Source organism: Opisthorchis viverrini (assembly GCF_000715545.1).
Source record: "Opisthorchis viverrini unplaced genomic scaffold opera_v5_376, whole genome shotgun sequence".
Taxonomy (NCBI): Eukaryota; Metazoa; Platyhelminthes; class Trematoda; order Opisthorchiida; family Opisthorchiidae; genus Opisthorchis; species Opisthorchis viverrini.
This window is the reverse complement of record NW_008752033.1, coordinates 23,223-37,148: the sequence shown is the minus strand read 5'-3', so window position 1 is coordinate 37,148 and position 13,926 is coordinate 23,223. Positions and strand designations below refer to the sequence as shown.

The 13,926-nt window shown below is 42.8% G+C and overlaps 1 protein-coding gene across 1 annotated transcript in view; it reads left to right on the top strand.

The window, feature by feature from the left end:
- Positions 1 to 3,218: 3,218 nt before the first annotated feature.
- T265_15168 (hypothetical protein) overlaps positions 3,219 to 13,926 on the top strand; it is a gene marked incomplete at both ends in the record, with an annotated part of 31,103 nt that continues 20,395 nt past the window's right edge. Inside the window, one exon of the mRNA XM_009176903.1 lies at positions 3,219 to 3,326. Coding sequence (XP_009175167.1) covers positions 3,219 to 3,326 — 108 coding nt within the window. The remainder of the gene's footprint in view (positions 3,327 to 13,926) is intronic.

Here is a 13,926-nt window from a genome sequence, read left to right as displayed (position 1 = left end):
ATGTTCAACCTGTACCACAGAAAATTTCTACACATTGCCACAGTGCCTGAATTGAAAATATTGGAAAATTTTGCACAGCCAGCGGTTGCCAGTAGTATGACTTCAAGTGATAATCTCTTCCGGGCGCTAAGGAACATAGGAGCTTTTATTAGGCTATTTAAAAAATCTCGTTGGATCTATGCCTAGTGTTTACTCTGATACAATGGACAACATAGTGAATAAAATCCAAGGCGGTCCGAGAGCAGTAAATTTAGATGAAATGCAGTATACGAGAGGGTTATCGGGAATCCCAGTGCACACCATCCGATTTGAAAATACGTATTCACTTCTACACAGCAAAACTCTAGCTCAAAGTGTGGTTGAGATGAGTGTGGAGACTATGCATTTCTGAAGAGAAAAGAAAGTCAACCACGAGGTTAGCAAAATTTTCTATCAGTTATCTAAACAATGCGTCATGAAAAGACCCTATGAATTGACAATTTGACAGCCAAGGAAGAACACGCAAAACTGATCTTCACCTCAAGTCGTTTATGACAAACGGTGCTTGAAAACGGAGTACCTCAGAATGCGATGCATCAACACTGCAACGCGCCAGTCTTCTGTTTTAAAAATCGCACCGGTTCATGTTTCTGCTACTAACTGCACAAAAGAATCAATGTTTGCGAATATCAAATGACACCGCGCTCTCGTTACCTAATGATAGCACGATAACTTCTCTGCAGGTAACTCACCCTTCGGTACCAGCAGAATAATAACCAGCAGGATAGAAACAAAATGATAGCGCATTGTCCGTCGTACGAAAGGAAGCGACTAACTAAATCTCCACTCTGCTTACGAGGTCTCTTAATAAGAGCACTCTTGTTGCACTGGACACTGAAATATATCAACCAATAGGGATACGTGCACAAACGTGTGCTTTACATTCACAGCTGACCAATCGGGACCAGGGTGAGAAAAGCATATAGCCATACATAACGATGGCTAAACAAACAAACAGGAACGACAAACGCTAACCGAACACTAGTCGCATATCTTTTCAGTAAAGTACAGCGTTGCCCCGGTGTAACGGTGATACTACTGTTCGGGAACGCATGGTAGTAGTATATTTTGTTCTTGTAAATTCGCTTTGCGTCTGTTGAATGGTGGAATCTCTTGCCGAATTTGTTTAGTCGCTTTTAGTATTTGCATGGATTTGAGCAACAGTCAATGAATATCCGGGAAAGTTGAGGAGGACTCTTTCAAGAGAAGATGGATGTTCAGTTTTTGTAAATAAGCTGCATGTGAGAGTTTTGCTCCTTTATCTAATAGTCAGTAACTCGTTAATTGGCATTCTCTAATAAATAACTCTGCAGCGAACGCCTTCTCTTTTCATTTGGTGCCGTGCCAAGGATAGGAATGGAGATCCCGTGGCCACAACATTTTAGGGATCGGGATGTTCGGACTTCCTTGGGGGACTTTGAGGTGGTTGCGTGGGCATCTGGACTGGGGACCGACCGGGGTAATTTGGCGTCGCTGAAGACCATCCTCAGTAGCCGAGCGAAGGCCGCCCTGGATGCGGCCGGAGAGGCCCTCGAAAGATTGACTGGACCTCTGCGAAGGAAGTCCTTGCAGCAGAGTTCGACACACCGGTGACTCCAAGGAGGCTATGAGGTGGTTCAAGACGGCCGGAATGACCCATGGATCTGAGCCGTCCGTGTTCTTCGCCGGCCTGCCGCAATAGTTGGATCGGGATTTCCCGAGACTGGACGGAGTGTCGCATTACCAGTTACTTCTCGACCAGTTCGTCGAAGGCGTGCAGCCGGTGTTTAGTGCCTAATTGCCGTTGACGCGAGCTACTGGCCATTTGAGTGTGGAGGAGCCAAGCTGAACGCAGACCGTGCGCATCAGCCGTGAGAGGTGTGGGTGGATATCGACTGAAAATTGACAGGTTTTCACTCGATACGCCCAAGCGACATGTCCATGCATCAAGCATTCCTGATCAGCCCAGACATAGAACTGACAATAATGGGGGCGGCTTTTCTCAAGGGCACAGATTCCGTGATTGACCTAAAGCAGGGAACTCTGATGACAAGTTATGGCGTAATCAAGCTTGAAGGTTACCCAGGTACTGCCGTGAGTAGGCTGCGTGTCCATAAAGAGTTTCAAGAGATGTTGAAGAATGGCATCATCGAAGAAGTCAATAGTGTGTACGATTCCTCGGTTGTGCTTGTAATAAAGGTGAACGGAAATACAAGTTTTACGTGAACTTCCGGCGCTTGAGTGAAATGACCATAAATCGGGTATCCTTCGTTCCTTCGGTTGCGGAGATTTTCGATTCCCTCCAGCACTCCCGGCAATTCACCGTGTTCGACTTGGCTTCCGAATATTGGACCTGGAGGAAACGGCGTTTACAGTTGGGGACACCCAATATCAATTTAGACAAAGCCGTTTGGTTTGTCTGGCGCATCATTCACATTCTGGCGCCTAATGCCTAGTCTAGCGAAGGGACTCCAGAATGTTGTCGTATACGGAGACGATATAGCTGTGTAAAGCAATTCGGAATCAGAGCACGCAGTTCACTTGAGGGCTGCATTGAATCGGATCCAAGGCTGGCCTGCGGCTAAATGAAGCCAAGACACAGCTCGATCGGAGTTTGGTGACACTGCTGGGGCATATAGTGGGTCACAGAGAAGTTAGCCCACTGCCAGAAAAATTGGCAAAGATCAAGGATTGTGCTGCTCCCAATTCAAAGTGGTCTCTGCGGCAGTTTCTTGGACGAGCAGCATACTACAAGAAGTTTGTTAAGGATTTCAACACGATCGCTGCGCCAATGTGGGACATGCTCGGGCGAAATCGGAAGTTTGCATGGACCGGAGAGGCACATGAGGCTTTTGAGCGTGTCAGTGCGCGGCATCGGCACAGTCCTAAAGCAGAGGAATGGAGTTATCGAATATGCCAGTCGCGTCCTGACTAACGATGAACAGAAGTACTCCAGCATTGGGAAAGAATGTTTAGCGATCGTCTGGGCCCTGGGTAAGTGGAGGCAAAGATATCATGTCGAAACCGATCACAAACCCCTAGAGTGGATCAAGGCCATCAGAGATCCTTGCGGGAAGCTTGCGCACTTGGCACTTCGCTTGCAAGAGTACGACTTCACAATCCAGCACGTTGCGGGGTAGGACAATCACTTGGCTGATTGAGTGTCAAGACCAGCGGCTGAAGATGAGGTCCCCAAGTCCATGATTGGGGCCAACAGCCTTGTCATCGAACTGGATCCCGGAAGGTTGGTGCAACTCCAATGGCAGGATCCTGCGTTACGGATGGTCGTACCCGCCTTTTTGAATTTAGTGAGTATTGAGAACGGAGAAGGAGACAAGAAATTTCCAGAGTCGCTTTGATCGCCTGAGGCTGAATAAAAGCTGGCACACTATCCTAGAACGCCGCGGATTCGGATGTTGCGCTGCCCGTGATACCTCGCGTCTTGAGACAGTATCTTAGCGTTAAACGACACGAGATGGCTTACACAGGATGCACCAAGACGTACGACTTTCTTCGGCAAAGGGCCTAGTGGCCCGGGATGAGAAGTGAGGTTATGAATTATGTGGTACCCTGTAAGCGTTGCCAACTAACGAAAGTGGATGCGATAGGGGCAACCTTCAAATAGAGCCTATTCCTGTCCCAGAAATTGGCGAGTTGTGGTCAGTTAACGTCATGGGTCCCTTTCCGGTGACAACCAGTGGGAATCAATACATCGTGATAATGACAGAACACCTATCGTGGTGGATCGGGGCGGCAGCCGTGCCTAATCAGCCGGCGACGACGATCAGCGGAGTGGTAATGAACAAAATCGTGGCCAACCACGGTTTGACAAAATAATCCTATCCGATCAGGAGCCTTGGTTCAGATGTGGTTTAGACGGTGCACCAGGATTGCTGCAGAACAAAGGTACTTTCAGTACGGATATCTTTAGCATTTCCAAAGTACATGTTGCGTGTGAAGTACGGTCTTCTACTGAACCGTTTATTCTTGATTGCAGTTTGTTCGACACGGTTTCACTTCCTGTAATGTCAGTCTAATTTGTTTTATCTCGCAGCCACTTGCACACAAGCAAACGGACTCATTGAGATTCTGCCTTGTCTTGGTGGTAATGATTGCTCCGTTGACCTTCCAGTGCACATGTGCTGGAGTGGCATTTACCAAGAGCAGTTTCTAACTAGGATAACCTGCTTTTGGAAATGACCAGGTGATTGAGAGATATCCTATCTCCGTGACTTCTTAAGTAATCCATCTGACGCCCACTTTCTTCTTCTTGGTTTCTTTCGAATTTGGCGTTCTTTTATTTCTTTCGGTGGATACTCCTAAGGCACTCAGCTTACGGTGCTCGTTACCTAATGAAGGAAAATAGTTCCTACCCATGAGACCCGCTGGATCAATTCTGTAGTGGTGTCTGTCGGCGTATCCAGATCGTCCGGAGAAAGCTTTACGGATCATCGTGTTGACTGAATGTGACACGGAGTTAGCTTAAATTACGTTTCTTCACATGATGTTACTTCGCCGCTAGTGCATTTCACACAGACAATGTCGTGCTCAGTATCGCTGGATAGAAAGTGTCCTTCTGAGGATAGAACATTTTATGTACAACTATGGATTAAAATCAGCTTCTAGGAGCCTGCAAACAATGTTTTCACGCATTGAAGCAGCCTATCCAACCTTGAGCGATGTGTTTCTTACAAGTTCCCTGAGAATAACATGCGAAATGAGGGCACTCAACCACATAAAGCAAAGCGGTGCATTTTATTTACACACATAGACAAGTGGGTTCTAATAGAAACTACGAATGTTTGACCCCCTGCTTATGACATTCGAAAAGCTTTTAAGGAATGTCTCCATAAATGGTTATTCTCACCATTGCATTTTAGTCACTATATAGTAGGCCAGGTTTGTACGTCTTTTAGAGAGACAAAATATAACGCATAAGATATTGCATTACCCAGTTCAACAGAGTAATTCGGTTCCAGCAATACATTTATATCATTTTGGTTGCTCGCTAGCCCCGCAACACATAAAGTTGAAAAACCTGTCCAGCAAGACGTCACATGCAACCAGTGAGACGGTTTCCCGTTATCGGAGCTGCCGCGTCGTCCACGCTGTCGTCGGTCTTCGGATTGTAGTCGAGTTCCATGTATGACCACGTCAAATTCGAGTTTTCTGTGCCCAATGTATAATATTATCGACAAACACCGTCTGCGTAGATAAGCGTGTCTTGCATAACCTTTTACGCCTTAGAATGAACACTTTATTATATAGACAACCACAGGCTTTGAAATCTGTTTTTTTCATTTGGTGATTTGTCAGTGCCGTTAGTGATTTGTTCAAACCTCTCATTATCACGCATTGTGTGCTTATGCCAGAATGAAACTGTCTGCATTCGTATGTCAACAACGCTATTTTTCAAATGAAGGCTTTGATATCTCTGAGAACGGTGTTGTAGATATTATTGTATCAAATCTGTTGATGATCTATATGATTTCAGATCGGTCCAGTCAACTCATTGCTTGTGAAGTTTTGCCACGTGGTACATTAATATCATCATCATCATCATCATCATCGGCAACAAGGATACTGGTTCGATTGCGGCAGTCTAATTTCAACGAGTTCATCACATTCGGGTATCTAATTAGTAATGTCTAAACAGTTGTCTATCAACCTATCTGATGCCATGGTTCTTGCTTCTGAATTCAGCCATCTTCGCTCTACTTGGTTGACTATGCACGATAACCTCAAGACACATTTCACCTCTTGACTCCAAAGTATTCTGCATGTGGAAGCTCGCTTGTTTGGTACTCCTGACTACTGCAATTCAGTACCTTTTTATTTTTCCTACAGCCGGTGGCAGAAGTATTATCAGATTTTTCACTCATCGCATGCATTTTTTGCAAAATCGTTGAACTCAAACTCAAAATAGCTTTCATCTATTTTTTTTACAACGAGGTGGTCTTATGAACCCTTTCAGAGAGCAATGAAACATACCAGAATGTAAGGTTAGCAAGATTTGGCAGTGTTGGCCACGCCCAAGCAAAAACTAGAATGTGTGTATATTTGCCCGCTTCACTAACACCGTTTTGAAAAACCGAGTTCGCCGTGGGTTGTATGGCGTGTCAGGTTACCTTTCTAGAGAGAGGTACAGGTCAAGCGTTGATGTCAACGAATCAACCGGCAACTTATTTTCTCAGGTAATAATACCACATCACCTTCGCAGTCTTCACCTGGCAACATCTAGACCTAACCTGGCCTCAATTCCAACAAGGCATGTGATTCGATATCCTGTATTTCTATTTAAAAAAAACAGCCAAATATTTACTTGTCCTTGTCCGACTGCTCAGATATCTGCATATCACATGTCACCTTAGTAGAAACATGCCCATATGCTTCGCCATAATGGTTGCCCATTTTCCGACCATAACTTGCGCAGGTGGCTCCCAGGTACTATCTTGGAATCGTTTTGTGTATTCAGGTGTATCTTGTATCATCACCTTGGAAGTACACCGGTATTAGCTGCCATGCTTACCCATGGGCTACCTGTACAGCGTATCTGCGTCAGAATAACACATTTCTGGTATGCTTTCGAATGCATGATTATGCGTTTCCATATTCTGCCAACCGATAATCTATCCATGGAGATTTCTGTAACTGCACAACCACTGAAGCTGTTGACATCGGTATTGCGGTATGCTAGGAGATTTTGAAATATGTAATGGTAAAAAACGAGAAGTGTCGTAAAGCTGTATTGTTTTATTTTGAATCATTAACAGTGCGCAACTCATGAAACCACAGGTCGGTCTATCCAACATCCAAGTTTTCAACTACGAGCTTCGGATCAAAACTGTGACTGACTCGCACTGAGAGAGGATATAGCGTCAGTCGTCCTTCAGTCACGGGTCATCGGGTCACGTGGATACTGGCTAGTTTAGTCACGAATTATCAGATTGAGGCTTCACTTGAACAACACGTATTTGGAGAAAATGCATCCCGCGATCTGGAGCACTTTGTCCCAGCAGCCGGATGAATCGTGAAAAATTTGGAATTCGGTGACTCACTGACATATAACAGGACAGTGCCGCCATCTATGGACAATCCCCAGAAACTGCGAATTACGTGATATTTTGCAGTTCCGTAATGGGAGGCTTTTGTACATAAACTGCCAATACTCAAGATAAAAAATTTCAACAAATTGGACAATCTTCGTGATCTGGTTTGAGCGAACAATTAATTTGCTGAACGTCGCGTCCGCACGTTTAAGAACTCTGCTCAGTTACTCGATGTAACTGACTACTGTTACCCGCCCTCTGTGAAGAAGCTCTCCATCGGGAGGCCGTTCCAGTTTTAGGATCTCGGCTGACAAACAAGAGGCAACTTAAGTCTAATGTCCGACTTATTTTCCTCTCCTCATCAGCACATGGTAAGAATTACATAAAAGTTACTGCGAAGTCATCTTATGAAATTCTTTCGCGGAATCTCAAAAAACGTTTCCGTCTGATTTAACATTCCACCTTCTCAACGCGTCAGGTAATTCAGACACTCGATCTGATTGCGCAAACAAATTTTCGCTTTCTGAAACAGTAAAGTCCGTGTTGGAAACTACTGGTGCCACCCCTTCGGAGACAAACACATTGTGGAATAGCTGTAGTTGATTGAATCGCCATCCTAATAACATTAGGGCTTGGAAGAGGGGAGTAGTTCTATTCACCTGGTGAACGGTTCAAAGGTTGTCCGCACTGCGAAGCAGCTGTGGGTAGAACGGGGTGTAACCCGAGGAAATATAATTCTCATTTTTACGCATTCAATTTTCCGATGTCAGCAGTTTTCAGTACTGAGTGGGAAGTTATATCTGAAATTATTAGTGAATGAAGTCTACCCCCTTTGATACCAGTGTAACGGTAGATGCTTCTGATGGGGCATACGAGTAGCATGTGGTTTCTCATAAATCCGCTTGGCGTCTATTGAAGAGTGAGATTTATTACGGAATTTGTGGAATCTCTTTGTAGCATTCGTTTAGAATTTAGTGAGCGTCTATGAATATCCGGGAAATTTTGGGTAGAAAAGTTTGAGAAGATGATGGATACACAGTTTTTATAAGCAAGGCGCATATGATAGTTCTGCTTCCCCGTCCAATAAGCTGTAACTGTTCAGTCTGTGTTTCTCAATACATAACTCTGCAGCGAAGGCCTTCTGCCTTCTACCAGTAGGTAAAATGGGACCGCGGATACGGCAACCGTGAAAGTGATTATGTAAAGAAGACCATGCAGTCAGTTGATGGAAAAGTCGCACATGTATTCGTCCGTTGCAGAGGCTAGAATTCATATGCATGTATTCGTCCTTTGCCCATACCTGCTCTTCTATTTCTGGCGGGAAGCATTCTCGGCATTGCAGTAGTACATGTCGGCTTGAACTACAGTCGTTGTTCATCAGTGTTGAACACGTTTGGTCTAAAGCGTTTGGTTGACTAGATTACCGTAAATTTTGGGCCAGCCTACCGCTGCAGATGGTGGATTAAAACGTTTAAATGTAAAGCCAATTTGAGTTTGCCAGACTATGTCCACCATATAGCCACTGACTTTGTGGTCCGCTCATAACCAGTCATGATATCTTTTCAAATACGGGTGACAATTATACGACGACACAGTTGAATGAAACAAATGAGTTTGGGGCATTAATCGGAATAGAGCACGAAACCAAAATAAGATACAGTCATTCCGTGTGCACTGTGTGTGACACTGAGAAATTTCATACACAAGAAATTCAACCTATAATAGCGTAAATTAACGCTGTGCTTGTATGTTTAAAAAGTAAATTTTCAGAAACCCTGATACCTTTTATTTCAGCTTAATTGCTCCTTTAATTGTCTGTCATATATCCTTTTATTGGCGGAGTTTTCGTTTCCATTATTGCTATTATCGTTTTATTTTAATTATTTTATTATCTATGTATCACAGAGCTAGGTATATTTTATTATGTTCATACAAACTGCACGGGTCGGAACCAGAAATTCACAAATGGGTCTATGTGCATAAGGTTACAATTTTTCACTTAAATAACAAGTCGAATCTTGAAAAACCAATCGATTGTATTTCCCGGTGAATCAAAACACACCATTCCATTCAGAAGGATCACAGGAAAATGAGTCTTCGGTTTACAAATTGTTGTGTTGCCAGTTTGCATCAACATTAACCTCGTCATCTGATTCTATTCTATGGGCGAAATAAAACATTAGTTTGAGGCGTGTTTCCTCGTGAGAAGAATACTGTCATTCAAATGTGTGTTATGCTATGCAAACATACGACAGGAATAAATGGGTTAATCTGATTGGAATAACAAGAAAAGCAAGTTGTCGGTAGGCATGAATGATGGAATTTTATATCTGGTCCGCTACAAAACTAATACATTCACACTGACCTCTCCTTTTCGGATCTACGAAATCCAACCTCACTATATGACAATCCACACCAAAGACGTTGGGGTATCTGGATGATGACAACGCCTGATCCATTGCAGAATCCACACAAACGACCGACTGCTATCAATGGCCAATATCACTCATTGATCCAACGGGCAAGGCTGTTGACAAGAGTAATGCGATGTTTAGGTGAACGTGGATGGCGGGGAGCGGGACTTCTCATTTCAGAATGTCACAAGTTTCGTTATTGCTAGGTTTAATTGAAGCCGTGGTTTGTTGAGAACTGGTTTGAGAAAATGCTTTTCAGATGCGGACAGAGAAGACCACCTGAATGTTTGTCCCGGCCAAGGATTTAACCGCGTCCAATGCAAACATTGTAATTTTTCATCATGGGTTTATACACCAACGCTCAATTATTTTCGTCTTCATGCAAAAACAGGAAGTAATTTCGTCAAAAATAAACCTTATTGTTTTAACATACTTTACACTGTTTTCAGCTGCAGGTATAATAGTACGCAGATCGAGAGTACTATTAGAATTTTGAATAAAACTCCGAAAGTAACTGAACACATCAAATAGGAATGTTTATCGTGAGGAATCTAGGGTGAACGTTGTGGGTGCACACAAACGCATGCCTCAACCGTTTGACATTGATGCAAGGTTGCCTCACTAATTTTATTTCTCTGGACAAATGTCATTGTGCACCTGTTTGCTCACCTGAATTGAAAATATATTTTTCTTGCTCTTTTTGTTGTACATTTTGATCTAGAGATTGAGCATACAATGTTGAAAGGGTTATGAGCTCATCGGGTGGGACGTAGGAAATATTCTAACCGGTGAAATTTGAAATATCAAAAGGAATTTCCATCGTTAGTGACAATCATCAAGTGCATACTCTCGGAGAATGCAGAAATGCAAAGTTTCATCGAGAAAACCGGCATGTATAGGATCGTGGAAATCATGTATTGGTTCGTGAGTACGTGCGATGGCACATGAGCTGGCATTTATTGGTCTGGATTCTGTCTGTATTGGCCCTACGAGGAGTCGCTGCCAGCTTCCAACTCTGTTCGCTAAGTGACTACACAATATTAGCAAAATATGTTGCGATGAATGTTGCATTTGCTGATGTAACTTGGGAAATACTTACCTTAAAGTATTTTTCACCAAAAGAAGTCACTAGAATTTATTGGAGGTAGAAATCCAGATATGGATCATCGAAAAATGATGTCAATGAAGTACGTCGGCCAAATAAGAGAGATTACAATGACCCTCACGAGGGGATGGTAGCGATATTTGGAAATCAGGTAATATTTCATAAAATAAAATTCCACTGCTGAATCTCGCTAGCGGTGCCACTCAAACTGCGTTTCCGACGTCACCGGAATAAATACCTGTTTTAACCACCAATCAAATTGGCCTAATATTCCGGGCACATTTCGAACAGTTAGCTGTTATTGCAACGACAAAGAAAAGGCTTAGGGCTATTCACCAGCGTTTAAATGCGACGTTGTCTCTTTGCCGCTGTCAACAATGCAAACATGAGTGCATTATTCTACATGTTGACCTCATGAATCTTCAATATGAAGTATAAAATTTAAAAAAAAACAGACATAATCATCCTCTCAAAATTTGACTTAAAATGTTCCCTACAATCAGGCATGAAACGCCTTCGAATTGACAAAAGGGTTTTTGTACGGGGTATTTTGTCAAAAGGTCTTTTTTAATAGAAGGAAACTAATCGCCACTGCGTTCGGTAATGTTCTTTCGCTGAACGCTCATTGACGAATCGATTCTGCTCGGAATTTTGTTAAACCCGCTCATTTCAGCAAGCTGATTGATGCGCCAGCAAGCTCACGTCTTGAAAAGCTTTCATTTGCATTGCAATTATTTATCATTTGTCTGGTTGTATTAATGTTGAATTTTGCATAACCCGCACTGACCGTTGCAAGATAAGCTGTTGAAAATATATCACCACTCTGGTGTGACTGTCTGCTTCGCCAGATATCAGAAAAGTACGGCCCTTCGCATACGAGAGATTCAGCCGAGTCCAGTCGAATCCGTCGTTGTGATGTTCGCCAACAGAAACGTAAGGTGGCGTGATGCAGCACGTCTTGTTAAAGCGGAACAATATAAACGGGGGATTCCATGGAATCTTGTTGAGATTTTGCTCAAAACAACTCGCATTCAAACGACAGATTTGACCAGTTCCGTCCAACTTGGATTCAAGTTGAACCTGAGGTGGCGGAAACTCGGGGACTGATTAGTCCATGTTTTGATGAGCTGCATGGAAGGCAAAACAATCTTGAAAAACCAATCGATTGTATTTCCCGGTGAATCAAAACACACCATTCAGAAGAGATTGATCACAGGAAAATGAGTCTTCGGTTTACAAATTGTTGTGTTGCCAGTTTGCATCAACATTAACCTCGTCATCTGATTCTACTCTATGGGCGAAATAAAACATTAGTTTGAGGCGTGTTTCCTCGTGAGAAGAATACTGTCATTCAAATGTGTGTTATGCTATGCAACCATCCGAGAGGAATAAATGGGTTGATCTGATTGGAGTAACAAGAAAAGCAAGTTGTCGGTAGGCATGAATGATGGAATTTTATATCTGGTCCGCTACAAAACTAATACATTCACACTGACCTCTCCTTTTCGGATCTACGAAATCCAACCTCACTATATGACAATCCACACCAAAGACGTTGGGGTATCTGGATGATGACAACGCCTGATCCATTGCAGAATCCACACAAACGACCGACTGCTATCAATGGCCAATATCACTCATTGATCCAACGGGCAAGGCTGTTGACAAGAGTAATGCGATGTTTAGGTGAACGTGGATGGCGGGGAGCGGGACTTCTCATTTCAGAATGTCACAAGTTTCGTTATTGCTAGGTTTAATTGAAGCCGTGGTTTGTTGAGAACTGGTTTGAGAAAATGCTTTTCAGATGCGGACAGAGAAGACCACCTGAATGTTTGTCCCGGCCAAGGATTTAACCGCGTCCAATGCAAACATTGTAATTTTTCATCATGGGTTTATACACCAACGCTCAATTATTTTCGTCTTCATGCAAAAACAGGAAGTAATTTCGTCAAAAATAAACCTTATTGTTTTAACATACTTTACACTGTTTTCAGCTGCAGGTATAATAGTACGCAGATCGAGAGTACTATTAGAATTTTGAATAAAACTCCGAAAGTAACTGAACACATCAAATAGGAATGTTTATCGTGAGGAATCTAGGGTGAACGTTGTGGGTGCACACAAACGCATGCCTCAACCGTTTGACATTGATGCAAGGTTGCCTCAGGTTCGGCGCCTCCTATCATTGTGAATATTTTCATATTATTGTACAGCGTACACTTGAAGTAAACGGCATTCGTATTGAACAAAGTTTATACGTGAAATAGTTAGATTGTCACGTTGGAGAACTTACAATCACCAAGTCGAGTCTTTTCGGGTTTGCGATGTCCTCAGCAGCTACGCGAGTAAGCTAAACAAAATAATTGACACGAAAAATTTGGGCAGTGAATTTTGATTGTTCGACTGAGCAGCAGAAACAATTTTCCATCATTGCTGTTCAGTTTCACTCCCTACCTATGCAATTTGGTTAATCTCTGGTTTCAAACATTTGACTTGTTTTTACGGGAGCAAAAGTATTGATCGTTTGACTATCTCAGATCCCGAGTGTTATCAATACAAATTAGTACACTGTATGGAGGTCTTTAAGGCACAAGTAGATTGGGTTATTGCGAGTAATGGTGGGTTGCTGTCCGCCAAATAATAAATCATGGTCTTGGCTGACCGAGGATTTTTTTTTAAAAACTCTGACAACGCATAATATTTGTATCGGTTCTTGGCGTTTGAAGATGGTACCGAGTTGCCGGTAGTGCAGCCATCGAATTGGGCTGATTCTAAGGGGTTCAAACCGGGAAATCATTTGGCTCATCCAGAACAGGTCACTTCTGATTAGGACACTGTTTGCGTATCAGCTTAAATAGTGTCTTCATTAGAATATTTTTAATGATTTTGGACATTCTGGGTAGCAGCCGCAAAACTCACATTTAATTCTTCACCATATCTCTGCGGAAATGAATAGAAATTTGAAACCCTATAAGTTGTGTTGACTTTACGACTATGATGCATACATGCTTCTATTTTCTCTAGGTATAATTTTTACACAGAATAGCATTGATGTTGTTGAGACAAGTGGCAATAAGGGAGCGTCCAGTAGTATGAAGTTTTGGTACCAAAACTTTTGATTTTCGGATTCTAAGCCAGTATCGTGGAATCCTAAATGGACTTCATTGGTGAACCAGAGTAACGTTCTCTACCATGTACTCGAAAATAGTAATTTTAACATCATAGTGACTTGGGAAAATAGTGACTCAAAGCATTCTCGGCATTGCAGTACATGTTGGCTTGAACTACAATCGTTGTTCATCAGTGTTGAACACGTTTGGTCTGAAGCGTTTGATTGAGT